At 53.0% G+C, this 25,348-nt stretch overlaps 8 protein-coding genes across 8 annotated transcripts; 3 read left to right on the top strand and 5 right to left on the bottom strand.

Moving 5' to 3' along the window:
* Positions 1 to 6: 6 nt before the first annotated feature.
* Positions 7 to 1,244, bottom strand: BBA_04923 (26S proteasome regulatory complex, ATPase RPT6; the record flags this gene model as incomplete). The annotated part of the gene is made up of 2 exons (XM_008600020.1): positions 7 to 941; positions 1,010 to 1,244. 2 exons carry the CDS (start codon positions 1,242 to 1,244, stop codon positions 7 to 9), a joined length of 1,170 nt encoding a protein of 389 aa, XP_008598242.1.
* Positions 1,245 to 2,641: 1,397 nt separating this feature from the next.
* BBA_04922 (sodium/calcium exchanger protein) lies at positions 2,642 to 6,051 on the top strand (the record flags this gene model as incomplete). Its single annotated transcript, XM_008600019.1, has 3 exons — positions 2,642 to 2,810; positions 2,865 to 5,566; positions 5,620 to 6,051. 3 exons carry the CDS (start codon positions 2,642 to 2,644, stop codon positions 6,049 to 6,051), a joined length of 3,303 nt encoding a protein of 1,100 aa, XP_008598241.1.
* Positions 6,052 to 6,763: 712 nt separating this feature from the next.
* Positions 6,764 to 8,376, top strand: BBA_04921 (Major facilitator superfamily, general substrate transporter; the record flags this gene model as incomplete). Its single annotated transcript, XM_008600018.1, has 3 exons — positions 6,764 to 7,043; positions 7,141 to 7,238; positions 7,297 to 8,376. 3 exons carry the CDS (start codon positions 6,764 to 6,766, stop codon positions 8,374 to 8,376), a joined length of 1,458 nt encoding a protein of 485 aa, XP_008598240.1.
* Positions 8,377 to 9,893: 1,517 nt separating this feature from the next.
* Positions 9,894 to 11,672, bottom strand: BBA_04920 (uncharacterized protein; the record flags this gene model as incomplete). Its single annotated transcript, XM_008600017.1, has 1 exon — positions 9,894 to 11,672. The coding sequence occupies one exon, from the start codon at positions 11,670 to 11,672 to the stop codon at positions 9,894 to 9,896; it is 1,779 nt and encodes a 592-aa protein (XP_008598239.1).
* A 583-nt stretch (positions 11,673 to 12,255) lies between these two features.
* BBA_04919 (vacuolar membrane protein) lies at positions 12,256 to 17,165 on the bottom strand (the record flags this gene model as incomplete). Its single annotated transcript, XM_008600016.1, has 8 exons — positions 12,256 to 13,593; positions 13,646 to 13,981; positions 14,031 to 14,264; positions 14,321 to 14,953; positions 15,004 to 15,123; positions 15,181 to 15,432; positions 16,693 to 17,075; positions 17,132 to 17,165. 8 exons carry the CDS (start codon positions 17,163 to 17,165, stop codon positions 12,256 to 12,258), a joined length of 3,330 nt encoding a protein of 1,109 aa, XP_008598238.1.
* Positions 17,166 to 17,688: 523 nt separating this feature from the next.
* On the top strand, positions 17,689 to 20,253 carry BBA_04918 (putative MLH3 protein; the record flags this gene model as incomplete). Its single annotated transcript, XM_008600015.1, has 4 exons — positions 17,689 to 17,920; positions 17,974 to 19,743; positions 19,952 to 19,962; positions 20,005 to 20,253. The coding sequence occupies 4 exons, from the start codon at positions 17,689 to 17,691 to the stop codon at positions 20,251 to 20,253; spliced, it is 2,262 nt and encodes a 753-aa protein (XP_008598237.1).
* A 334-nt stretch (positions 20,254 to 20,587) lies between these two features.
* BBA_04917 (mannosylphosphorylation protein MNN4) lies at positions 20,588 to 21,554 on the bottom strand (the record flags this gene model as incomplete). The annotated part of the gene is made up of 2 exons (XM_008600014.1): positions 20,588 to 20,708; positions 20,773 to 21,554. The coding sequence occupies 2 exons, from the start codon at positions 21,552 to 21,554 to the stop codon at positions 20,588 to 20,590; spliced, it is 903 nt and encodes a 300-aa protein (XP_008598236.1).
* A 1,742-nt stretch (positions 21,555 to 23,296) lies between these two features.
* BBA_04916 (aminotransferase class-III) lies at positions 23,297 to 25,091 on the bottom strand (the record flags this gene model as incomplete). Its single annotated transcript, XM_008600013.1, has 6 exons — positions 23,297 to 23,542; positions 23,594 to 23,792; positions 23,845 to 24,010; positions 24,060 to 24,147; positions 24,209 to 24,555; positions 24,620 to 25,091. 6 exons carry the CDS (start codon positions 25,089 to 25,091, stop codon positions 23,297 to 23,299), a joined length of 1,518 nt encoding a protein of 505 aa, XP_008598235.1.
* Between the last annotated feature and the right edge of the window lie 257 nt (positions 25,092 to 25,348).

Below are 25,348 nucleotides of genomic sequence, written 5' to 3'. Positions count from 1 at the left end.
ATCCATTTATTTCCAGAGCTTGCCGAGCGACACCTCCTTGTCGTCGTGCTTGTTGAGAATCTTGGCCGTGGCCAGCTCAAAGTCCTCTTGCGTAACGTGTACCCTGCGCTCGCGAAGAGCGTACATGCCGGCCTCAGTACACACACCTTTAAGCTCGGCACCGGAGCAGCCATTCATCTTCTCAGCAATCTTGTTTAGGTTGATGCCACGCGTTAGATTCATCTTGCGACTGTGGATGCGCAGAATATCGGCTCGAGCCTCCACACTAGGGGGCGGGAACTCAATCTTGCGGTCGATACGGCCGGGTCTTAGCAGGGCGGGGTCGAGAATGTCGAGACGATTGGTGGCCATGATAATCTTGATGTTCTTTGTAGGCTCGAAACCGTCGAGCTGATTGAGAAGCTCCAGCATTGTTCTTTGAACTTCAGAGTCACCACCAGAGGAGCCCTCGACACGAGAGGAACCGATCGAGTCGATTTCATCCATGAAAATGATGGAAGGCGCATGCTCACGCGCCATGATGAAGAGCTCGCGAACCATGCGACTACCTTCACCAATGTATTTTTGCACGAGCTCGGAACCAGAGACACGAATGAACTTGCACGCCGTGTGGTGGGCGACGGCACGCGCCAGCAAGGTCTTGCCGGTACCTGGAGGGCCATATAGCAGGACACCCTTGGGCTGTGCGATACCGAGTGACTCGAAGAGCTCGGGATGTTTGAGGCCGAGCTCGATGACTTCCTTGATTTCCTTGATTTGTTGGTCAAGGCCACCAATCATGTCGTATGTGCTATCGGGGACCTTCTCGACCATCATGAGGGAGACAAGGGGGTCGACTGAGGATGGCAGCATCTTTTCGAGCTTGTAGCTGTCCGAAAGTAGTGTGACACGCTTGCCAGCTGTGAGCTTGGTCACGTCGACATTGTCGGAGATGTCAACAACTTAAGTTTTGTATTAGTATCTCTGAACTTGCGTGCGCACGTAAAAAAGGGTGTAATGTAAGCCGTACCATATTTGCCTTCAGGGTGAACCTTGACGAGGACCTTCTTAGTGCCCATGACCTTGACGACCTCGCCTACATAGGACCCAGGTTGTTGAAGTAGGCCGAGCTCTTCTCTGAGTAAGCGCACGCGCGAGTTGTAGTCATTGCGCTGAGCTTCGAGACGGCGAAGGGCGGCCTGACCCTTGAGGATCTCGAGCTTCATCGCCTCAATCTTGTTGTGGTAGTATTCGTCGAGCGCCATGGTGACGGGTGGCCGCTAAGGCAGTGTGATGACGCGCGGAAAGCAGGTTGCGGTGGATTGGTACCAAAACCAATTCGCGTGGCAGATTGTCGATGTGGTTTGAGGAGGCTGTCAAAATGGAGGCGATTGAAACGGCGGTGGCTGAAATTCGAGATGATGGAAAGGTGGATGATGGCTAGCGAAGCTTGGTGGCAAGGCTGCTCGTAAGCGGCACCCAAGCGTTGGCGCAGTGCGTGGCAGCGGGTTGCCTGTGAGAGCGTGGGCGCATAAGGGAGCGAGCGGCACGGAACATGAGTTTTACCGAAGTCCGGTGGAAAGCTAGCAATTCGTAATGAAGCGCCTGTTGTTTGGCGGGTAGCGGGAGTTTTAGTGGTCTCTTTAGCGGGTGGAGGCGCTGAAAGGCGCTATTACGGGGAGCTTCGGAAGCAGCACGGTGTTGCATGCTGACCATCAAAAAGTGTATTACAAAGTAACTATTAGAGATGCATCATAATGTGCATCTTATAGTCGAACAATTGTTCGATGCGTTACCTAGGTCAAACAAAATCTATCAGTGATAAGGAAGCCCAGACTCGGCCCGACTATCATAGGTGTAGGGCACGACTCCTTTGAGCAAACACCTGGCACAAAGAGCATCAACCAGTTATAAATGAGTGTTCCTCAAGAGATAACTAACAGCTGCATCCCTATCGATTCCTACATGCAGCGTTGTCATTTTTGCGCCGCATGAGACTCCATACAGGTTGTATTGCGTCTGCGCCAAGCGGCACGAGGCCATGGCAGACATCACAAGCACTCACAAACTCTCATATATACTCTTGGCCGCGGCAAAGCTGAAAAATAAATACAAGCAGGGCCTTGGGCAACTCGTATCTTCTCCTTTTGCTTCCCCCTTCTTTTACCCTTCCCCATTACCCTCATCTTCAACCGCTCGCGGAGGGCAAGTGCCGCCCTGTGTATTAGCTTCACCCGCCGCAGCCGAAGCTCTCTGCCTGCATCTTGATCACAAACACTCCCCACTGCCGTATACGCAGGCGAAAAGCTTATCCTTTATTACTGCTCCCCCATTGCACTCAGAGCTTCGTTTCCTCTTCTTCACATCGTCCATTCTTACATCCGGTTGCACTCGATTTTTTTCGCGTCACACAACTCATAACTGCCTGTTACATGTCAACATTCAGTCCGGTCATCAACAGGCCTCCCCGGTCAAACATCACTCCACCTCAGCTACTAGCTAGCTTCGTTTGGTGCGCCCAGCTCCCGAACGCTTACTTCTCTTCTTTAGCCTCTTGATTATTGGGATCCGTCTTCTCTTCAGCCTCCAGTCCTCTTCTCGAGTACTGTGCACCTTTCGCCGCGACCTGTTGCCGTTACTAGGCTCTACAGTGTCTGCCGTCATGGAAGAAGACTACGACGATCGCGATCGACGCAGGTCAAGCGCGACCTCGCCAATGAGCCGTCGTGCCACTTCAGCGGCCGAGTCCTCGACTGCTCGCGATGGTGACGGTCTTTCCGAGAGTTTCCAGTCCACCGATACCGTCAGGAGGCGACCCGAGGGCTCCTACGGTCAGTCTACTGTTATTCATTGACCTGCTACTGATGCCTTCTAATACCTCTTAGGCACAATTACCAACACTCCTGAATCGCGACCTTCTATCCAAGACTCGCCACAGACTCCTCGTCAGTCGCAGCCCAGTCGACCGCCTGCCATCGACCGTACCAAGTCGTTTCCACGTCCGCGAAAGCCGCCCCTGTCTAGGCGCCCATCATCCACCACTCCCCATCGCGGTGGGGTCTTCTCGGCCCATGACGATACTCACGAGGTGGAAGCAGACGCTGTTGGCCGCGGATACACTGCCAGACGGCGCCAGCCACCTCCAACAACTCTCTCTCGTGTGCAGTCTCATCGCGACGAGTCTGACGCAGAGCCTCGAGCTTCGGGTACCCGCCCAAGCTCCGTAAAGGACGAGGATGAAGATGACGTTGACGAAACCGACGAGCATGAGCATGAAGACCTTGGACTTGAGGAACATGTCGACTGTGACTCTGAAGGCGACCTGAGCGAAGCTGAGAGCTTCACGCTCAAAGACCGACAGCAGGCCATCAACCAGACGCACCCCTTTGGTATAAGGGTCTGGAAGCCTGCTCTATATAAAAAGGACCGTTCTATCCAAAAGTCTGCAGAGGGTGACATTCATTCCGCCCCAGGGGGCAACGTCAATAAATGGCTCGTCTTGTTCAACCTGGTCTGGACACTCTGCTTTGGTTGGTGGATGGCCATGTTTGCTGCATTCGGCGCCATCATGTGCCTGCTCTTTGCTGCGGCTTCCAGCGGTAGAGAATACGGCCGTGTACTGTGGGGCCTTGCAGGTTACCTCTTTTATCCTTTTGGCAAGTATGTTCGTCTTGAGAAAGATGAGCAGTACATGCACGAAGACGCAGATGAGGGTCGGAGCATCTCCGAGTACGAGCAGTGGCAAAGCGGCGACTTGGAGTACGGCAGACTTTTTTTTGGTCCCGACCGCACTCGATCGATTATTGGACGCTCGCGAAGTAGCGTTGATTCGGTACGTGACGAAACCGACAGTCTACTCGGCCGTGGAAGACGCTCCGATAACACAAACCATCCACGGATGAAGCGAAGATTATTTGGCCGAGGTGAATGGAACATTGGCCGTGTAATCTTCTTTCTCTTCTTCTACTTTCTCATTACGCCATCTCTCATTATTGTGTCTCTGACTTGCTGGTTTCTCGTCTTTTGGATCCCCATGGGCAAGGTCACCATGCTACTATTTGACCACTTGCGCCGTCATCCACTTGCTCTTTCGTTCGAATCTCATCTGGACTATGCCAGGTCTACCGATAGCTCTGATTCGTCTATTCTCCTCTGCACCTACCGTGCAGTAGGCATCAAATACTGGAAGTATACGATCGACGGAACCAACATCTTCCTCATCAATCTCGTGGCCGTTGTTTTCTTCGTCATTTTCGATTGGGCTGTGCTTGATCGAATGTTGCATTTGAACATTTTTGTCACTGGGCCAGCCTTTCTTTTCATTGCGGGCTTGGTCTCCATTATTCCGCTCGCATACTTTATCGGCCAGGCTGTCGCGTCCATTTCCGCGCAATCTTCCATGGGCCTTGGCGCTGCCATCAATGCTCTCTTCTCGACCGTTGTAGAAGTATTTCTGTACTGCGTCGCCTTGGGCCAAGGCAAGGCTCAGCTTGTAGAGGGAAGTATCGTGGGTAGCATCTTTGCTGGTATCCTGTTCCTGCCTGGACTTTCAATGTGCTTTGGTGCTTTGAAGCGCAAAACGCAACGGTTCAACGCCAAATCGGCAGGTGTTACCTCGACCATGCTGCTCTTTGCATCCGTTGGCGCTTTCGGTCCAACTCTCTTTTACCAAATCTATGGCACACACGAACTACAGTGCCTCGGCTGTGAGGACTTTGGCGACATTGGTGGTCATCCTGAAGGTCGTGACTGTCGACGTTGCTACTTTTCGCAGGCGCCAGCTCTTGACGACCGATTCTATCTCGAGGCTGTTCGTCCATATTGCTACATGGCCGCCTTTATGCTCTTCTTCTCGTATCTCATCGGTCTTTGGTTCACTCTCCGCACGCACGCCGCCGTCATCTGGAATTATGAAGTGGAGGAGAAGCGTCAAGAGGAACACATGCATGCATCATCGGTTTTGAGACACTCCCAGCCCTCTGCGGCTGCTGAAACAAGCGGTGCAGATATCCGAGACACGAATCTGTACAAGCGTATCCTAGGCCAGTCCTTGAAGCAAGTAGGTCTATCTACGCAAGACTCTGCCCGCCGGACCTCGTTGAGCAGCACAGACGCTGTAGCAAACGGGGCACCCAGCACTCTGCACGTTGTCCCGCCCAAGAGCGTTGGCAGCGACGGTCGGTCTTTGGGCAAGGCGGCCGCTAGCCTCGGTCAAGGAGACAACTCTGCCCTGGTTCGCGAAGTTGCGGAAATCGCCGCGACTGCTGCTACGATCGCGTCGCGGGATCGCCATCACAGCCGAAAGCCATCTTTTGTGCCCCAGTCCACAAAGCACACGGCATCCCGTGCGGGTGTTTTTGACGATGATGGTGCTGGGCACAGTACCGCTGGGCACGGCGGCCACGACGCGCCAAATTGGGGCCGTGGAAAAAGTTCATTTATTCTTCTGTCCGCGACCATACTCTATGCCGTCATTGCCGAGATTCTTGTCGACACTGTCGACGTTGTCTTGGAAAATTTTGCGATTGATCAAAAGTTTTTGGGCATCACGCTCTTTGCGCTTGTGCCAAACACGACTGAATTTCTGGTACGTTTAGGGCTCTACTAATGTGTCAGTATGGAATGCTAACATGTGTATAGAATGCCATTTCGTTTGCCATGAATGGCAACATTGCGCTGTCCATGGAGATTGGTTCTGCGTATGCTCTACAAGTTTGCTTGCTTCAGATTCCTGCGCTCGTGCTGTACTCTGCACTGTATCCCTACAGTGGTCCGACCGACGACAGCAGCGAGGCAGCCATGCACACCTTCTCACTGTTGTTCCCGCAGTGGGATATGGTGACTGTTATTCTCTGCGTATTTCTGCTCAGCTACGTCTACGGCGAAGGAAAGAGCAATTACTTCAAGGGCAGCATCCTGATCCTCACGTACTTGGTTGTGGTGATTGGATACTACTTCAGCGGATATACATCAGATGCTATGGGTATGGAACGTTTCGATGTCATGGGTGCCGACGGAAAGTATTCGTCTTTCAAAACGATTGGTCGCACGACCAAGGGACGAGCATACTAAGAGAAAAGGAGACTTTGTTTGGCAGCAGTGTATTTTTCCTATTTCCTAGCGCGAAGCGCACCGTCTAGCATTTTTAGGTCATCACAGATATTGGACGTAATCGATGTTAATATTGGCAAATGGATTGATGCTTATGGCGTATGAGTTTTTGGTTGAGAGAAGCCATGTTGGTGCGTGTAGCGTAACGATTGCTTGCTGTCGTAACTAGAACCTGCGCTGGTGGCCATCCACTGCTCTATTAAGCTGCTCTACTTAACAAAAGGAAAGACAAGGTGCAAAGAATTGTACAGGCAAGACATTTGTAACCAAAACAGATGCCAATTCACGACAAGAATCTCCAATGCCGTCAAGGACTCTTGGGTCAATCTGGTGGTCACCGACGCTAATAAGGTGGATGATGCCGACCAAAGGGCGCGGAAAGGGCTCAGCATCGACATGTTTTTGGTCTGCTCCACATGTTGCGCAATTCAGAGCGTGGGTACGTGGGGGTCAAAAGAGAATCCTCAACTTTACTTTATCTCCGAAAAGAACAGTCTCTCTCTGCAGTTGTGTGATTTTGCTAAACTCCGGCCTGCTCACCGATCCCTTACATTGGTAAAAAAAAAAGAGAGAGAATCTGTAGCGGCTGATCACAGCGTGCAGAATACACACAAGACTTGCTATTAATACCAAAGACAAAGAAAACAACAAGCTACTTGGTATACAGCACACAATGTCGATAGAGTTACGGTCCGCAACGCCGCTGAGCCTCGAGACAGCGCTTGCGCGCGCGGGCAAGCCGCCTGGCCAGAGTCAGCAGCAGCAGCAGCAGACAGACGACAGCCGCACAACGACACGGCCGCCGTCTCCATTGGAAGAAGAGAGTGGCCCAGACGGCAGCGTAGACGACGGCAGCCACGGCCGGCACGAGTTTTCGCTGCCGCCGACCGACACGGGCAAGGATGCGTGGTTGTTTCTGCTGGCGAGCTTCATGATGGAGGCGTTTGTCTGGGGTACGGTCTACAAAACATTTATCTTTCTTCCGCACTTGGCCATGGGGGGTTCATGATTTTTTGCTGACTACAATGACCTGCGCCCCCGTCGTAATAGGATTCCCGTTTTCGTTTGGTGTTTTCCAAAGCTACTACTCTACGCATGAGCCCTTTGCGGGCTCGTCCCAGATTGCCGTCATCGGCACCTGCGCCCTGGTAATAACAAAAAAAACTGACTTGCCATCCCCCCGCAATATACTAACCTCGCGCGCAGGGCATCATGTACTTGGACATCCCGCTCGTGATGGCGCTGCTCCGGCTGTATCCCAAGCAGGCGCGGTACGCGCCCGCGGGCGGCATCGTGGTCATGTGCGCGGCGCTGGGTCTCAGCTCGCTCTCGCAGACGACGACGCAGCTGATGGCGACGCAGGGCGTGCTGTACGCGCTCGGCGGGTCCGTCACCTACTGCCCGTGCATCCTCTACATGGACGAGTGGTTCGTGCGACGCAAGGGCCTCGCCTACGGCATCATGTGGTCCGGGACGGGCCTCGGCGGCATCGCCACGCCGCTGCTGCTCGAGTTCTTGCTCGGCCGCTACGGGTTCCGCGTCGCGCTGCGCGTCTGGGCCGCCGCGCTGTTTGCCGGCACCCTCCCGCTCGTGTACTTTATGAAGCCGCGGCTGCCGGCGCCCGCCGCGGGGCGCCGCAGCATCAATCTCGGCTTCGTCTTTCAGCGCACGTTTCTGCTGCACCAGGCGGCCAATGTTGTCGAGGCGCTGGGGTACTTTGTGCCGGGCATCTACCTGCCGTCGTACGCGCGGACGGTGCTGGGCGCGAGCGGGCTGGAGGCTGCGCTGACGCTGCTGGTGGTCAATGGCGCAGCCGTGGTCGGCTGCGTGGCCATGGGCTGGCTGACGGACCGGCGGCCGGTGACGACGTGCATCCTCGTGTCGACGGGGGGCACGGCGGCGGCCGTCTTCTTGCTTTGGGGGCTGGGGCGCGGACTGGCGGTGCTGTACGCGTTTTGCGTGCTGTACGGGCTGTTTGCGGGCGCGTACACGTCCACCTGGCCGGGCATCATGCGGCAGGTGACGGCGCCGAGCGGCGAGGACGGTGCAGAGGGAAGGGCATTTGATCCCATCATGGTGTGTGGCTTTCTGGCCATGGGGAGAGGCATCGGGAACGTGGTGTCGGGGCCGTTGAGCGAGGCGCTGATGGCAAATATGCCGTGGAAAGGCGAGGCCGCGGCTGGGTTTGGAAGTGGTTACGGGACATTGATTGCGTTTACAGGGACGACGGCGGTGATGGGCGGAGGGAGCTATTTGTTTAGAAGAGTAGGATGGATGCCAGCGTAGAGGTGTAGTTGATCTAGGGCCAGATTCAATAAGCGCCCCAGTGAGCGCAGATTGCTCTGAAATCGACATGACAGCACAGAAACAATCCAGTTCACTACCTAGGCGTGTATCGGGTGATATGGGTAAGTTTCGTATGCTAGCAGGTACCAACAAGGAGATCCAAGTACTTGCAGGGCTGCGAGCAACCATGACTGCCAAGTTAGAGCTCATCATCAAACAAGGGTCTACTTTTGCAGAAAGAAACTGCAGGTACGATAGCTGCGCGACAATTGTAAGAGCAGAGTCGATCTTCTTCACGTCCGAGGCAAGCCTTGGACCGCAATGAAAAAAAAGATATGAAAAAAGGCCTGTCAGACGTCCATCAACACCCACCCTACCAGCGCGCCCGAAGGCAGACCGCCAATAGGGTCGAGATCATCAAAAAGGTGCAAGTCGACATGAACCAGCCGAAGCCAGCCAATCACTAACTCGCGCATCTCTCTATACAGCATTGACCCGAAAGCCAAGCCGCCATCCTTTCGGACAGTTCGAGAGGACCAGAAGAAAAGTATTCACTCTAGGGTGTCGAGGATATGCACTCATCAACCAGGGTGGATTCTGTGGCTCTTTTGGGGAACCAAGAGATGGGTCGATTACTATAGAAATGATTCTCCTTGGGGGAGGTTAGCAAGTTGTTTGGAAGATGGCTTTGGAAAGACAGCCCGAAAGGGGAGAACTGTTGCCAGAGAAGGTAGGGGTAGACATACTGAAGTATTGTCGACGTGAAGAAGAAAAGAAGAAAAGACCAAAGTGAAGGCGAGACGGCGCAGCTTTATACTGAGAAATCGGTGGGGCGCTGATTTACTGCCCACCGCCTAAAAGTTTTTGAAAGCCGGCAGAATAATTTTTTTTGGCGGGGCCTTGCAGGTGGCAGACAGCCGTTTGCGCTTTTGGCAGGGGACCTGAGGCTCGAGCGCCTGTGAATTTCTCACTTTTTGGCTGGCAAACTGGGTCCATGACACGGTGGAGTAGGAAAAATTTCGACATTACGATATTGAAATGCCAAATTTTACATGGATGAGGCTTGGAAATTCAAGAGGCTGGTTGGACACCGCTCTGTTCTAGATTGCGGTTGCTGGGTGAGAGGTGGATTGACACGACTGCAGAATGCAAGGGTCTGGAGATTGAACGCAGCGTCGAATCTGGCGGTCAGGAAAAGGAAGTGATTCACTGGATTGAAAAGTTCGATAAAATCGGGGAAGAAGAAAGTCATTTTGAGATTACGCCGAGAAAAAAAACGCGTCGGATCTCGCCAGTCACTGAACTGATCCGGCAAACAGGCGCGTCACCTCGAATTATGCGCCAGGCGGTTGTTGCTACAATACCACTGTGCAAAACGCAGCTACTATGCAAAGCCCATAATGCTAGTTGCTTCACAACGCCAAAACTTGTGAAATCGCAGTAAAATTACACATTCGTCAGTGCAAGACACACATGATATATGCAGACATGGCCCCAATTCTCCGCCCTTTGCTTCTTCAGTCACAGAAATCCTCCTTGCGCCAGGCCCCAAACGCCGTAATCTCGACCAACCCGCCATCGTCAGCAAACGTGCCCTTGGGCGGCCGCGGCCGCCTGTACAGCTCCCGCCGCTTCAGCCAGTCCAGCACCAGCGGATAGACGAGGCCCTGCGCTGCCAGCGGCCCTTGGTCATGCACGAGCCGCCGCACCTGCGAGCTGCTCACGCCCGCCGACGCGCCGCCGGCGACTTCGTCTGGGAGCACGCGCACCTTGTGCATCCACGCCGAATCGCCGCCGACCTCGTCCAAGCTGCGCACGCCCGTCGCCGACGCCGACGTCGCCCGAATCTCCCCGTCGCGAGCTGCCAGCGCGGCAATGTGCGCTCGCTGCTCCTCGAGCGTTCCGTGGCCGTCGTCGGGTCGCAGCATCACCCGCAGCGACGCGTGGGCGAAGAAGGGATCCAGCGCCTTCATCATCGGCGTGTTGCGCGGCCTCTTGGCCGCCGGCATAGTGGTGAGGTCGTCTGGCTGTGATGAATGTTGTTGTTGTTGCGCAGATGGCTCTTCCGCCACCATCTTATCCTTGCCCTTGCCCTCACAACTTGCACTCTGTGCAGCCTCATTCAAGTCTGCCTCGTTTTGACTGACCTCTGCTGCCACAGCAACACCATCATGATGAACCTTGCCCCTTCGGTCCTCCCCTGTCGCCGCATCCTCCGGCTCGTCTCTGTAGTACTTGGGGTCCAGAATTCGCACCAGCGTGTCAAAGCCCGTGATAAATTCCATCGGAGGTATTGCAGCCTTGCCTGGCAGCCTTCGCCCACGCTCGTCGCACTTTTTAAATGTCATAAAAGGCCGCATGTGCGGATACCAACTAGCCGTGCGCAGCGCGTGCGCCTTGCCGCTGAAGAAGGCCTCGGACGTGAGCGCCATCTCAATGGGCACGCTGTCGCCCTGCCGCCGCAGATCGTCGTGTAGGTGCCGCGCAAACGCGTAGATCATGGCGAGACGGTGCTCAAGGGGCGCCGGCGCGGCCGGCTTGTCGGCGTTGGCGACGGCGAGCAACAGCACCAGGCGCGTCTCGGGTCGCACGACCGCCGCCACTCCGCCGCCGCCGCCGCCGCCACTGGCCACCGACCCGACAAGGGCCGCGCACCGCTCCGCCTCGGCCACAGCCGCCCGCTGCTCCTCGAGAACTGCGTGCACCGCCGCCTTGGCCATGTGCGCGTGCGCCCGCGTCGGCGGGTTGAAGCTCGCGTCCAGCACCAGCAGCCGCGACTGCAGATCCGCCGGTCGCGCCCCCGCAAACGTACCCTCGGGCGGCGCCTTGCCCTCGTCGACCTCGGTCTCCGGTGTCGGCTTAGGCGCCGGCTCGCCCGCAGCCGCCGTCCGCGCCGCCGCCGCAGAAGCCTGCTGCCGTTCCTGCGCAGCGCGCATGTGCTCCGCTTCCCGCTGCCGCGCCCAATGAGTCGGCATCGGCGTGCTGGAGTGGACTAGCCGCAGCTTGTCCGTCGACGCCCGAAACTCCTTGAGCTTCGACGCCAGCCGGTCAAACGTGTAGTCGGTCGGCATCGTGTCCGACAGAAAATTCTGCCCGTCACGTAACCGGTGACGTCTTCTGATGAATCTTGGCATGGTGCACGTATAGAATGATGATCGCTTGGATGGTGTATAGTCCAAAGTGTAGCGGCGACCCCTCACCGGAAGCGCCCGCGGCTCTTGGTCCGCGGCACGGCGCGCTGTGAGCCGCAGCGTAGTATATGCACCCAGCCAATCCTTCGCATTGCCCACCAGCATTATTATGAGTGGTGTGGCAAAGGTGGCGTTAAGTATCAGCCGTGAAATAGCTTTGGAGAAATCTACCTGTATCATTTACTGTAGGCTACATCAGTCTGGTCAATGATACCCCATGGAGCCATGTAGGGTACTAGGGCGTTTTCAGCGACTATCATGTGCTGTTGAGAAGTTGCTGATTCGCCGGTTTTTTGGAGTGCGTTGTGCTATTCTATAGGTATAAGAAATCGGAAAAGAGTATTGCTATGAGTCTTTTCCTATAATCACCCCGAAAGTCACAGTTGTGAGCCTGACTCTGAAATAACGATGAGCTGTGACAGGACCGAACACAGCATCAAGGGTTCCACACTTGCTAATCATTATTTTTTTTTGATATTCTCATGGAAACGTCCATTTACCTTTGACCAGGTCTTCTAATTCTTACATCTTACATCATTTAAAAGTCTCATCTCGCATGATAAGGGAGCGATAGCGCTAGAAGTGGCCAATTATTCTTTGGCCAAGGCATCGTAGGGTTCAATCTCAGCTGCGCGCTAACAAGACAACAAATTGGCTCCGCTCTATCTTCTTTCGTCCAACAGCCTTTTCAAGGGCTATGCTCGGCGTTTTGTGATGCATCCATTACTCCATGTGAAAACCACTCCGCAATGGTACCAAATTTGTCATCGCTTCTTTCCAGAGCAGATTTAAAGAGCTCATGCTTATCGACTTCTTCCTGTTGACCTCTTCGAATCTTGCGGATCATGTCATTCCCAGTCGCACACTTTGGACATTCAGCATCTTCCTCCGTGCCACTCCGCAAGCATCTTTCATGGAAACTGTGCTTGCACAGGAAGTGCACGGTCGGCAGGTCCAGTCCCTGTCCGCATTCAGCGCAACGAGTGGCCTGGAAGATGGCAGGCTTCGAATTGAGCTCTTCAATTTCCACTCGTCGCTTTTCTGTATCTGTGCGCAGAGTTCTGATTCTGTGACGGTTACTCGAAATCTGCTTGCGCTCGCGACTAATTGTCTCCTGCAGATAGGGCTTAATCATGCCCATTGTCGCAAACCCGCCACCAGCAGACTGGCCAACTAATGTTTGAATGACTTGCAAGGGTGCCATCAGACCATCCTTGTCAATTTTGGCCAAAATGCCTGCAAGTTCGTCCTGCCCCGCTTCTTCCAGAATTTTGGGGTCCGAGGTTAGGTATGCCAGAGCGGCAGGATATAGCTGAGGCTCGTCCGACCCATACTTTCGCAGTGCTTTCATTGCTCCTTGAGTGTCGCGCGCCGAGGTATATGACCGGAATATGTCTGATAGGAGACCAGCTTGCTCTTTCACGAGCACGGTGCCATCCTTGAAACTAGACAAATGCGACAACAGGAGAACATTGGAGCTTTCCATGGGCACATGCTCACCCTCAATCAGCTTTTTTGCCTTTGCCTCCCACTCTTCCCGGTGCAGACCCTTTTTCTCACCCGCCTTGAACAGATACATCTCGAACAAGGTTGTGTACAAGTCTGTTTGATCCGACGTTCGAAGATTGCTTTCTTCGAGGCAAGCTTCCAAAAATGTAATAAACTCATCTGGGTGATCGATAAATGACGAGAAAGCCGTTCTCGGCTCGGGTGGTGTATATTTAGGAGGCGGATAGTCATCTTCATTCGGCGGAGGACCCTCCACTGTCGGTTTGGTGCTGCCAGGTGTGCCTGCCGCTGAGGCGGGACTGATGTACGGCAAAGTGAAGAGACTTGATAGATTTTGAACGGCACTGGCAGCGCCGGAAGTAAACGCGTTCGACGGGTGGCCGGCACTTTCAATTACTGCGATGGGTGTTCGCTTCGGTCTGTATCGACCGGTATAATAATCGCTGAATAATTTTGTCGCTTGTCCCGGGCAGTGTTCAATAAGAACTCTAGCATACTTCCTCAAACAAGGATACGCCTTTGACGAAGGGATTAGTACACCGTGCGAGGAACATTGAAACTGAGCTTACAATTGTTGGATCCTGGTGCCAAATGTACTCGAGCGCAGCGGCATAGTTCCTGGAATCCTCGATCAGGATATCGACCACCAGCTCCGTTTCGCCATGCTTCTTTGCCAAATAAGCGGCCTGTTCGTAGTATCCGCCCTGTCTGCACATTGAGATCGCCGTGTCAAGGTCGAATTTGAGGTCGCCAGGTGATTCTATAAACTTCTCGAGCTTCTCCTTGTCTTTGAGCTTGGCATAGCAATTCAGTAGTAGCGTTGTGTGGTCTGATGTTGCCTTTCTATGCTCATGCAGCTCTTCCAGGTACCTGATTAGGTTATGTATTCGTTGCGTATCGAGGAACTGTCATGATTAGTCTGGTACTCGAACAGTGCAGTGCGTGAATACCAACCTTTCTAATGACTTGCGAGGGTTCGGTGGAGTCAATTGCTCGAATGTACTGTACCATTGAGCCATCGTAGTCGGCCTTCTGGTATAAATGATCGCCAAATTTGCGATATATGACACTCTGCTCCTTGCTGTTCATGCCTGAGTTTCGTGCAAGCTCCAACGCGAGTGGGAACATGTTACGTTGGTATATCATATCCAATCGTTGCTGCAGTGATTTCTCATGGTAGCGGTTTACCTGGGCGAAGGTCTCAGTGATTAGTTGTCATCGAGCCGTCGAAGCGGAGTTCTTACCTTGCCCTGCTCGGTGACTGTGTAGATATCACCCCAAACTTCGAAGATAAACTTCACTGGTGAGACCAGAGTCTCTGTGTGCGCAATGATGCGCAAATCAGGCTCGAGTAGCACGAATGTGGACGAATCAAACAATCCGTCTGCTCCATTTGTGAAGCGGCGACGTAGAGAATCTGGCTCATTGCTCGAGGCCGGCGGGCAAGCCAGCGCCATGTAGTCCTGATGTACAGCAATCATCTTCTTTGGCGTGTCATACGCCTTCGGAGGGCCACGTCCGTCCGCCTTGTACGTGTAGATCGCGTCTTCTCTCGCCACGACAATGTCACCTGTGACAGGGTCTAGAGTCATGCAACCGACCGGGCAGCCACTATCTTCGACGGTTTTCGGCGGAAGTCCCTGGCCTCTCTTTGACAAGCCAAGCTTAAGTATCCTAGACGTAGTTGACACAAAGAGAGTTGTGATTTTCTCATCTTCCATAAGCTGCACCCCAGTGACTGGCTCTTCGGATTCGTACACGATTCGCTGTTTGGTTCCGAGGTCGTGGATCAAATCGCCGCGAATGACCGTGACGGCCCCATTGGCAAAGCCGACCGCAATTTGTGAGAGATCGTCCAGCGCAGCAAAAGCTGAGATCTGTATCAAAATCAGAGTTATGAAACATCGATGCAAAAAGTAGTACGAACCGGAAATTGTCGCCTTCCATTGTTGATGTTGATGGTACTCAGGCACGTGGGCATATTTGTCTTCTTGACGAGCTTGTCGAGAGCCCATGCCTTGAGAACCGGCTCGCCGCTCAAGTCTTCCTGGAGAACTGTATCAGAAATCACACATTTGCGCAGCTCCCACAGCGCCTGACTTACTGCGACCGTGACGAGTATGCTGGTTCCTTCAACTTGGCGCATATGCGTAACTTGTCCTGCATCATGCGCTTGGAACTTGTTCACTACCTTCCAATTCTTGCCAAGAATACTGACGGAGCCGTCGGCTGATCCTAAAAACAGGCTGTCCGAGCCAGCGCATACGCTCGAGACATCGTTGCTTTCGAATAGCTGGGCGGCCTCGGCCTCGGGAGGTGATACCTGAGAGACGTCAAAGAAGTCGAACGACTTCCACTGCATAGGGTTAGCATGTAAGCAAAAAGCCATAGGGAATGAGTTGCGCATTAATTCAAAGTGCGACAAATTCGTTGAAAAAGCTTACCGAGATGGCCATTTCGCCGCACGATGGAATTTGGTTGCTCAGGATCGGGAGAATGCTTGGAAACGCGCAGCAATGACGATGGTGGGACACTGACAGCAAGGGTAGCTCCGCGGTGGCGCTAACTCTACGCTGTGGCTGGTCCGCCAGGCTCCGTGGCCAAAGGTGGTATTTTGTTGCTATCAGATTTATTATGTGTGTGTACGTGCACTCCACCGATTTATACATTGTTTGAAAGAGACAAGGGAGACGCTTTCTCATTGAGAAGAATATATGTATTCATGCTTTCAAAGGGCAACTTATTCAATCGTGCACTAAGTAGCGGGTATCTTGCCAAAGTTCCCCCGTCCTGTTTCTCATCTCGGCCTTCTCTCTAGTGGCTTCCTGTATTAATTCATGTCTCGGCCATCGTCTTGTTGCATCAAAAATATCTTAGAATCCAACCAGGCTGTGTCACCTGCGTAGCTTTACCACTCGGCCTTTGGATTGGCAAGCCCGTCGTTTGGCACCTCCATCGGACTTGCCAGAGGAGTGCCTGGAATACCCAGTCCTCCTCCAATGCTGTCTGGTCGACCGTGGCCAACACGTCCGCTTCTTACGCTGGCACCATCGCCTTGTTTTGTATAGATGCTATTTCGGTCGTTCGCCATAGCAGTAGCGGTCCCTGTAGTCGAGTACATACTAGTTCGCTCTGCTCCAAGTCTAGGGCCGCTGGAGTGCACTCCTTGAATCCCACCCTCAACATTTGAACTGAGCACGCTGAGTGGGAGACTCTCACGACTGCCTCCCCAGAGGGACGAAGGAGCTAACGCTCTCACTGATGCGTCTGTGTCCATCGATCGACGCCTGCGCCGCTTGCTGGATGAAGCGAGAGTCAGAATAGAAGCGTTATCAGTCAGTAAGTTATTTGCAGTCGCTGTCGTATATGTGGTCGGGCTACTTGGTGGCGCCAAGTGCGCAGGTATCGCGGATGCTGGAGATTGCGTGGTGAACGGTTGACTGAACTGTATTGACTGGCCGTTTGAGCCACTCGGGTTGTTCTGGGCTGCTTGCGTGTTATTATTGGGTCCGATGGATTGTATTGTTGTCAAAGTCGTGGTCAAAGAGCGGACCGAAGGAGCCGGGCTCGAGAAAGTGCTGTCACCACCTCGTCTTGATTCGACACCTCCCCCTACGGTCCGACTGGTGCCTGCAAGAGAGCTGGCGCCATGGCTAGGGGCATTGAGCGACCGTGCAGTATCATTTTCTGTTGAGACGGTCCCAGCCATGCTCCTTCCGCCGGCTGTTGGTGGTGCGAGGTCATCTACCGAATATCGGCCTGAATGGCCACCGATCGAGGTATCGTTGGTCTGATGGGTTGCAAACGAATGCTCGCTGTGTCGATGTCTATTTCCATGATCTTTACTGATAGTTCCGGATTCAGGATACGGGTTGTTCAATTTGCCGCCTCGGCGGGGTTTCGAATGCCGCTTGTTTCTTTCGGAGTCTGACGAATTCTTGAAGTTGGTGAGCTTCTTGACCCAAGTCGTAAATGGGCGCCTTCGCTGCGCTTGACGATCTGCTAGGCGTAAGCAAGATGATGACCGTTGCGACGAAGACTGATAAATGACGTACCCTGATTTCCCTGAATCATGTCCTCGGTGGTCATGGCTGGCTCTGGTCGCTACGTTGGACCAGTCACAAAATGCTGTTGGTAAAATGGGCCGTCCGACTTGCAATGTAGCTTTGTCGTTTTCGATGGCAACGCGATGCCTTTTCGCCTCTACGGTTTGCAGATAGTATGTAGTTTGTAGTTAGGCCGTCATGGGGCACCGCGCACGATGCTGTCGGAAAGAAGGCGAGAACAAATCCATCACGTGACTGCGTTGCAAGAAGACCGTCACCACAAGGTTTCTGACAGGTTCTCGAAGCGATGATTAGACTTCTGGAAGAATTAATTGAGGCTCTAAAATTGATACGGCTCAAATGTGTATTGCGAACCCCGCCGAAGCAATGCGTGGTGGCAGGATCCTGCCATGCCTCAAGCTACCCCGGTAGAAAGTGGTGCCAGCTTGGTTTAGTGGAGCCACAACCATGCGAAGTCGCCGAGAGTCTCCTTGTCTCCGTAATTGCTCTCTATCACATCAATACTGATACCTACAAGATGGCACCGTCATGTTGCTTCTCATGCCATGTCTATCCGACCGCTGCCTAAAGATGTAATTGACAAAATCACATCATCATCATCCATCGTTTCGCTAAACGGGGCTGTCTGCGGCCTCGTGAGGAATTCTTTGGATGCTGGCGCTCGCAAAGTCAATATCGTCCTCGACTATGTCCGCGGAAACTGCACAGTAGAAGATGATGGCGAGGGCATCTCAGCCGAAGAATTCAGCGTCAATGGAGGTCTAGCAAAACCAAACAGTATGTCTTGAAAGCGCATGACCCTTTCACGATACTCATACATGTTTATACAGACACATCACGGTTTCCTCATTTGTCGAGCTATCATGGCCGCCACGGAAACTTCCTCGCTTCGCTTGCAGCGCTATCGCTCGTCATCATCACGTCAAACAGTGGAAATGAAAACAAGTCTAGCTCTGTAGCCATTCATCACGGGGTCGAAATACCAACAGAGGCCACCGATCCCGCTGTTCAGCACTGTGCTTCGTTCAGCAGTGGTACGCGGGTTGCTGTTTTCGACCTGTTTGGATCAATGCCTGTACGGGTAAAGCATCGAGCTTCCGTCTTCTCTGCACCGCCATATCTTGAAAAGGAATTCAAGGCACTCACATACGACCTGACTGCTTTACTGCTAGCCTGGCCCATGGGTGTTTCTATACTTTTGCGCGAAGCACGACGGGATTGTCAGCTACGCCTGAAAAGTGGTGATGGTTTGACCCTGGATCAGCGGACCTCTCGCCTTTTGATGCAAGCAGGACTATCGGATTTTACTGAAGCCACTTCATGGGTACCTGTAGCCGCATCTAACGGCAGCCTTTCTGTTGACGGATGCATCAGCACAATTCCTGTCGCAACCCGGTCTTCGCAATTCATCAGTCTCGGAATCCATCCTATGGAGCGCTCTATGGGCGGAAACGTCCTCTTTGAAGAGGTCAACGAGATATTTACATCCTCAAGTTTCGGCATCCTCGAGGATCATGGTTCAAGTGAAACTCTGGCGGATGATTCCTCCGCTGCACAGTGCAAGCCTAAGAAAGGTTTAGAGAGGTGGCCCATGTTTTACTTGCGGTTCAAGAGCAACGCTGCGAACGCCGAAGATCTTCTCAGGCCGCGTAGTCCAACCTTGGCGGGCATCATTAGCCTGCTGCGCGCTGTCTGCTACGCTTTCCTGAAGAAGCACAAGATGCGCCCTCGAAAACGGATGCACAATCGCCGAAGAATCTCTCCAGTAGAGGGAGATGGACGATTATTGCAAGACGGCCGATCCGGCGCGGAAGCGCCGAGATCCTCAGAGGAATTCCTCTGTACATTCGATAATTGGCGTCGAATTAAGGTCGGCCATCGTGCGGGTGTTACCTTTCCACAATCCAGCAATAGCCTGAAACATCTGATTGGCTCCAGGGGACAGCTTTTACGCCCACCTTTTGTTGAGGAAAGCCATGATGAATCTTTTGCTCACAGTCTGTGCAGCGACGCCGACATTCATTCTATACAGAACTTTTCGACGAGAAACTTGGAAACATTGGAGACGCATTGCCGAGAAGGCCACGATAATTGGCTCGCTAAGCTCGATGAATCTTGGAAGAATCCCGTGTTTGAGACGGTCGAATCTGCAGTGCATCGACTGCCCAATGAGCTGTGCTTTGAGCTTTGCGAAGACAGCAAACGTACCTCTGCCTCGACGACCAACATCAGCGGTCGAATTGCGAAGAGCTCGTTGGCAAACGCGGACATTATTGCCCAGGTGGACCGCAAATTTGTACTGATCAAATTGCCTCTTGTGTCCCCTGTTGACGGCGACGCATTGTGCACGAATTCAGCCCAACATGCACTATTTGCAGTCGATCAACACGCAGCGGATGAGCGTTGCCGGCTGGAGGAACTTATGTCACACTACTTTGAGCCGGAAGAGCATAAGATGAGCCCGGCTATCGAACCCCTGGACAATCCCTTATATTTCGACGTTGCTGCAAATGAATTCGCGTTGTTCACTAAGCGGAAGGCGTTCTGGGAGGGATGGGGTATTAGGTATCAGCTGCTGGGAGCTGAGAAGGGTAGACATGGTAAAGAGCCCCTGACAAGAATCATGGTGACCGGGTTACCGCCAAGCATCCTTGAGCGGTGTCGCGGAGAACCTCGGCTGTTACTTGACCTTTTGCGCAAAGAGATGTGGGACGGGGAAGACCAACCGGGCTTCGTGCCTACAAGAGCGTCGTCAACCCCAAATTTTCAAGGCTGCCCGCGTGGCATATTGGAGCTACTTCATTCCAGAGCTTGTCGAGGTAAAGCCGCTTTAAGAGTATTCTGAGAAACCTGCTAAACAGTGGTACGCAGGTGCAATTATGTTCAACGACGAGCTGACATTGGCGGAGTGTACCTCGCTCATTCGACGACTTGCCAAATGTTCACTGCCTTTTCAGTGCGCGCACGGCCGACCAAGTATGGCGCCTCTCGTGGAGCTGGGCAATAAAACATGCAGTGTACTTCGCACACTACCGGGCGTCGCTTTCCAGGATGACCCGCAGGCGTCTATCATGCCTAGTGCAGGCGCGTGGGCAGATTGGATGAGCTGACGCGGATGATATTCTAAAGGTCCCGGGCATAGATGTGTAGAAAGCGTGGCAGCAGCCGCCGTTTGCGACCATTGATGCCGTCCGCCGGGGGTCACACAGTACTTGATATCGTCGCACAAGTTGTAGTTGTTGTTTTCTCGGTGTCCCTTACAGGACCTCATGAATGCTAGACTGCTGCTCAATATATGCTAGACGATGCCCTCGGACTACAGCCATCCTGACTCCGTTCTGACTCCGTTATGCTAAACACAAATGCTTCCGTGATGCTCCAAATCGTAAAAGTCTATGCTAACAATGCATGACGGCATCGTTGTCGACAAGGTCGACTGGCCACTCAGAGACGCCCTTGACGCACAAGCTGTTGCTTCTTGTGCAATGCCGCGGCGTCCTTGAGACGGCCACGCTGCTCAGGGTCATCCATGACCCATTGCTTCAAATCGTGATCCCACTGGTGGCTTTGGCGTCTGTCAGTAGCTATTCAATGTTTCCCCAGCATGTTGGATATGACGTGTTACTCACTTCTGATGTGTTTCTTTGCTCAATGACTTGTGCGAGTATTCTTGCTTTAAAATGTCCTCGACATTATAGGGAATTCGGGCAGGCACTCCTTCGAATTCAGTCACCCGCAGCGGCCAGATATCCTGCGCCGCGTAGCGGTGGCCGTTCTTGCAGGACCATTCGCCGGGTCGCCGCCGCGGATCGCGCTCGCCGAGGACAGTAATATCGACAAACATGCCGTTTTCCGTGTCGATCCAGCGTCCATCAATGACGTTGTTGCCGCCGCCGCCGCCGCCCTGAGAGCTGCCATCTACGTAATGTGGGTTGATGTCAACAAGATATGTGCGAGTGCGCGAGCCATTGGTGGCACCAACAGCCGCAGCCTCGTCAATACCCCCCTTTCCGAATGTGTATTTGTGCGTGGTACCATTCAAGTTGCTCGCGAGCCACTCCATCGTCCCGTTGGAGACTTGCACGTCGAGGTCATAGTCCCACGGCATGATGCGCGCGTTCCACCACCAACCGAGCAAGGTACCGTGCGCCAGCCACGTCTCGACGCCCTTCGAGCGCATGACCTCGAGGTAGCTGCGGACAAGGTCGCGCAGGATCGACTGGCGGTCGTCGTAGGCGGCCTCCCCTTTAAAGTAGCGGATGTCGTAGTGCATCCGCGCCAGGGATCCCCCAGGCTCGTGAAAGTACTTGGGAGATGATGCCGCACGCGGTTCTGGGTGGGAGTGGACGGAAGCGGCGCATGTTGCAAGTACAAATATTGCGGCAAGAATCGATTGAATGCCAATCGCCATGGTGTAAAAGGACGAGCCTTTTGGCTGAATTAAAAGCGTGGCAGAAGGTGTTGGGTAAAAGCGAGTCTCCTGTGAGCTCGCTGCTGGCTAGAATACCACTTGTCGATCAAAAGCGCGAATGTGGTTGACAAGGCAATGGTAATGCGAGTGTGCCAGCTCGAACTTTTTATAATTGCAGTATATCGGAAGGGCTCTCAACATCCCCTCAAGGGGTCAAGTCTATGTTTAAATCAGTATAGAATGAAAAGATGGCCGCGTGACGCAAGTCCCGTTTTAGCTTTCATCGTTCGCTAGCTTGGCCTGGTGTCGCGTGAGTGGCTCCACTGGGCGTCGTCATCACGGCGAGCGCCATTGATTGTTAAGAAAAGCTGCCTTTTCACAAAATTCTCGATGGAGAAGAAGCCAACAGCCAGGCCAATCCGAACGAGATTCAAGACCAATGGCCGGAGCAGAGGTCGTGTTTCTAAACTTGAGTGCAATTGCGGTGACAGTGGTACCAATAGTGCAAGCAAAAAAGCCCAAATAAAAACTCAGCAACGTTGGATGGAGCTTATGGCATTGCACGGGCTTCTGCGACACATTAAGCAGAGCCAGGCCTCTTTCAAAAATATCCGCCTCCCTTCCAAATGCCTTGATGTGTCGGAGACCGTTTGCTGTCTCGGCAAAGTGTGTATGAAGTGGCGTCTTGTATTCGAGGTCAAGATGACGCATCTGTCGGGAAATTTGCAGGCAAGGTAAAAATGAACTTGAATGGCAGAATCCAGTGGCGCATGCAAGGATGATGCCAAACATGACCAGGATATGAAACAACACTGAGGGCCAAGCCTTCCTTCCAGATATTATCGGGAGACTATTGCAATCAGGGGAAAAATACCAAGCGCCCTCTGAGGTGTGTTGGGAAGCTTTTTTGTCATCAACCATGTGCTCCGCTTAGGAAAGTCGCGATGGTTGTAGGAGTTCTCGCTGCTGGGTAACTAATTAGTACAGACAGACTCATCAATCAAGAAGAGTAGGAGTTCTCGCTGCTCGGTAATTTTTACAGGTAGCTTCATCAATCAAGAGGAACTGTAACCAACAGAATCCGTCAATTGACACCTCCAAGACCCCCTGCACCAACACGCAGAGTAGAGCTGAAGAGCTTGGTTACTGCCAGAAATGAAAGCAAGTGCATTATAGAAATTAACTGATCGCATTTACCAAGTCTACGACCAAAGAATGAGAAATCATTAGCCAGAGCGAAAGAGGTAGGCGCTTTCATTTTTTTTCTTAGAAGCGATGTCCCTTTTTTAACTAATCCTGCGGTTGTGTTGCCGTCTACCAACCTGAGCCCAGAAGATCATAATATATTTCGGGTCATAGCAGTAATAATAATATAATAACGAATTTCTATTCTCCCAAGTTCTTATATTCCTGCTATGTTTCCCAAGTGAATCATTATTATGTGTGCGTGTGTCTATTAATGTCTTTACTGCGCCGTAGAGTAGGCTTTAGCGGTGCTCGAGGGCTATTAACAGACTCTTGACACATGATTGCACCCACCAAGTAGGCAAGTTTGCCGACAGACTACTCTAATCTCAAACTTCGAAGTTTATAAGGTGATAATTGCCTAAGCACAGGGGTAGTCGTGTACTACTCTTCAAGCTCTCCCATAGCTTGTCGTCAGTACGTGTTGCCATGGCAGTCGCGGTCGCGATACACCACGACGCTGATGCAGCCCCAACATTGACAAATACCACCCTTCCTCACACCTTGGAGAATGTCCTGTCGACCGTCTCCTTGATCTTGTCCACAATTCTCCCAATGTCCTCCTCGGTACTCGTGTAGACTGGTGATACCAGCACGTGGTCACCACTCACCCCGTCCATCGTGCCCGTCCCCGGATACAGCATAATGCCCGCGTCCATCAGGCCGGTGGTGTGCACTGCATTCGCTATGCCGGCTTCCGCCGGAAAAGGCGTCTTGTTCTTCTTGTCGCGCACAAACTCAATCTTGAAACATGTCAGCGCGCCTGTCACCCGTTGCGACCCGGTTACACTTACACCCCAAAAGAGACCCTTTCCTCGTACATTGCCCACATTCGGATGATGGTCAAGTTTCTGGTGTAATAGCTGGCCTAGTAGCTTTCCTGTCTTCTTCACATTTTCGACGAGCTTGTCTTCGCGCACGATTCGCTGCACCTCCAACGCGGCCGCGCAGGCGACTGGGTGGCCCTGATACGTGTGGCCATGGATGAAAGCCCTAGAGTCCGATTAGCGGAGCGGTTGTTGGAAAGGTGTACGCATGAACAAACCCAGTTCCTGCCGCCAACGTATCTGCGACGCGGTGATTGATCATCATCCCAGCCACAGGAGCATATCCTCCACCCAGGCCTTTCGCCATGGTCTGTATATCAGGCACCACACCCTCCTGCTGCCACACATGCAAGGATCCGCAGCGACCCATTCCAGACATAACCTCTGCCACAAAATCAGTCATTTGCTTTTTCGAAAATTGAGTTACACCAACCGTCTAGAATAAGCAGCGCGCCGTATTTATCGCAGACTCGTCTCATGGCCTTGAAATACCCGGGGACGGCGGGAACACATCCCAGTGTCTGTCAAAAAGGAACGACCTATCAGTGCCCATGCTTCTAGTCATGAGTTTTGAAAACGCACCGCTCCGACAACTGGCTCAGCAACGAAGGCGCAGACCGTATCGGGACCAACTTGCTGGAACTTTTTGTCAAGCTCATTCGCCAATTGCTCAACATACTCCTCGGTTGTTTGGCCAGGCTTCATGCCTCTGTAAGCATAGCATGCCGAGACTCGGTGCACGTTTGGAAGAAGCATGTCAAGGAACAGTTTTCGTCGGGCCACATGTCCACTCATTGACAGTGAGCCCAGTGTCGTGCCGTGATAAGACCCCTCTCGCGCAATGAATTGTGTACGCTTTAGCTCTTTAGGGCTCAGCTCCGTGTAGTACTGCCGTGCCATTTTCATAGCTGCATCCATGGCTTCAGATCCTTTCCAGATGTCAGTAAGTGACTTCTAAGTTGGTGATTTTTTTCGCGCGTGGACGTGACAAACCAGATGACAAGATGTACGCCTTGGCCATGGCGCCACCTGTTCCATTAATGAGCTCCGTGGCCAGATCCTCTCCCACCTCATGACCAAAAAACATAGAGTTGCTATAAGAAAACTTGTCCATCTGATCAATCATGGCCTGCCGAACCCTCTTGTTCCCATGTCCCAGGCAGGCCACTGACGCCCCGCCCGTGGTGTCCTCTATTTCATGTCCACACGAAAATCTTATGCGCGTTCCTTTTGCATCGACTACTTGCATCGGTGGCGCCTTGATGTTTCTGTGCAGGACTGCGCTTTTGGCGCCCGGGGCTGACTGGTGGTTCATTGGGGTCGCAGCTGCAGCAGTCGAGACATTACGGTGAGCAACCCGGTTGACGGAGAGTACCCCGGACCCTACCGCTCTTTGATGTGCCCATCTCGAACCGCCGGTTATGATTGAGTATCCCAGGGGCGAACGAGTTCGAAATGTTGCCATGTTGCCGGCTCAGTCAATAACGAGGAGTAGCAGACTGGTTGACGATAGCAACAGACGATTGCGTGAGAGGGGTTTATTAGCCTATCCGTGTTTGCCATCTCGCAGCACCATCTTGCGACATCGGGCAGCTGTCGGACGCCAAGGTAAGGGACCTGGTCATCTGGCCAGGCGTAAAAGACAGGGCGCCCATCACAGACTTGATGTCGTGCGAGGCGGGGTATGCTGCTTGGCTGGGCTGCCTTTGACATTTCGGATGC

Source organism: Beauveria bassiana (genome assembly GCF_000280675.1).
Source record: "Beauveria bassiana ARSEF 2860 unplaced genomic scaffold BBA_S00012, whole genome shotgun sequence".
In the NCBI taxonomy this organism is placed as follows: Eukaryota; Fungi; Ascomycota; class Sordariomycetes; order Hypocreales; family Cordycipitaceae; genus Beauveria; species Beauveria bassiana.
This window is presented reverse-complemented; position numbering and strand designations above follow the sequence as displayed.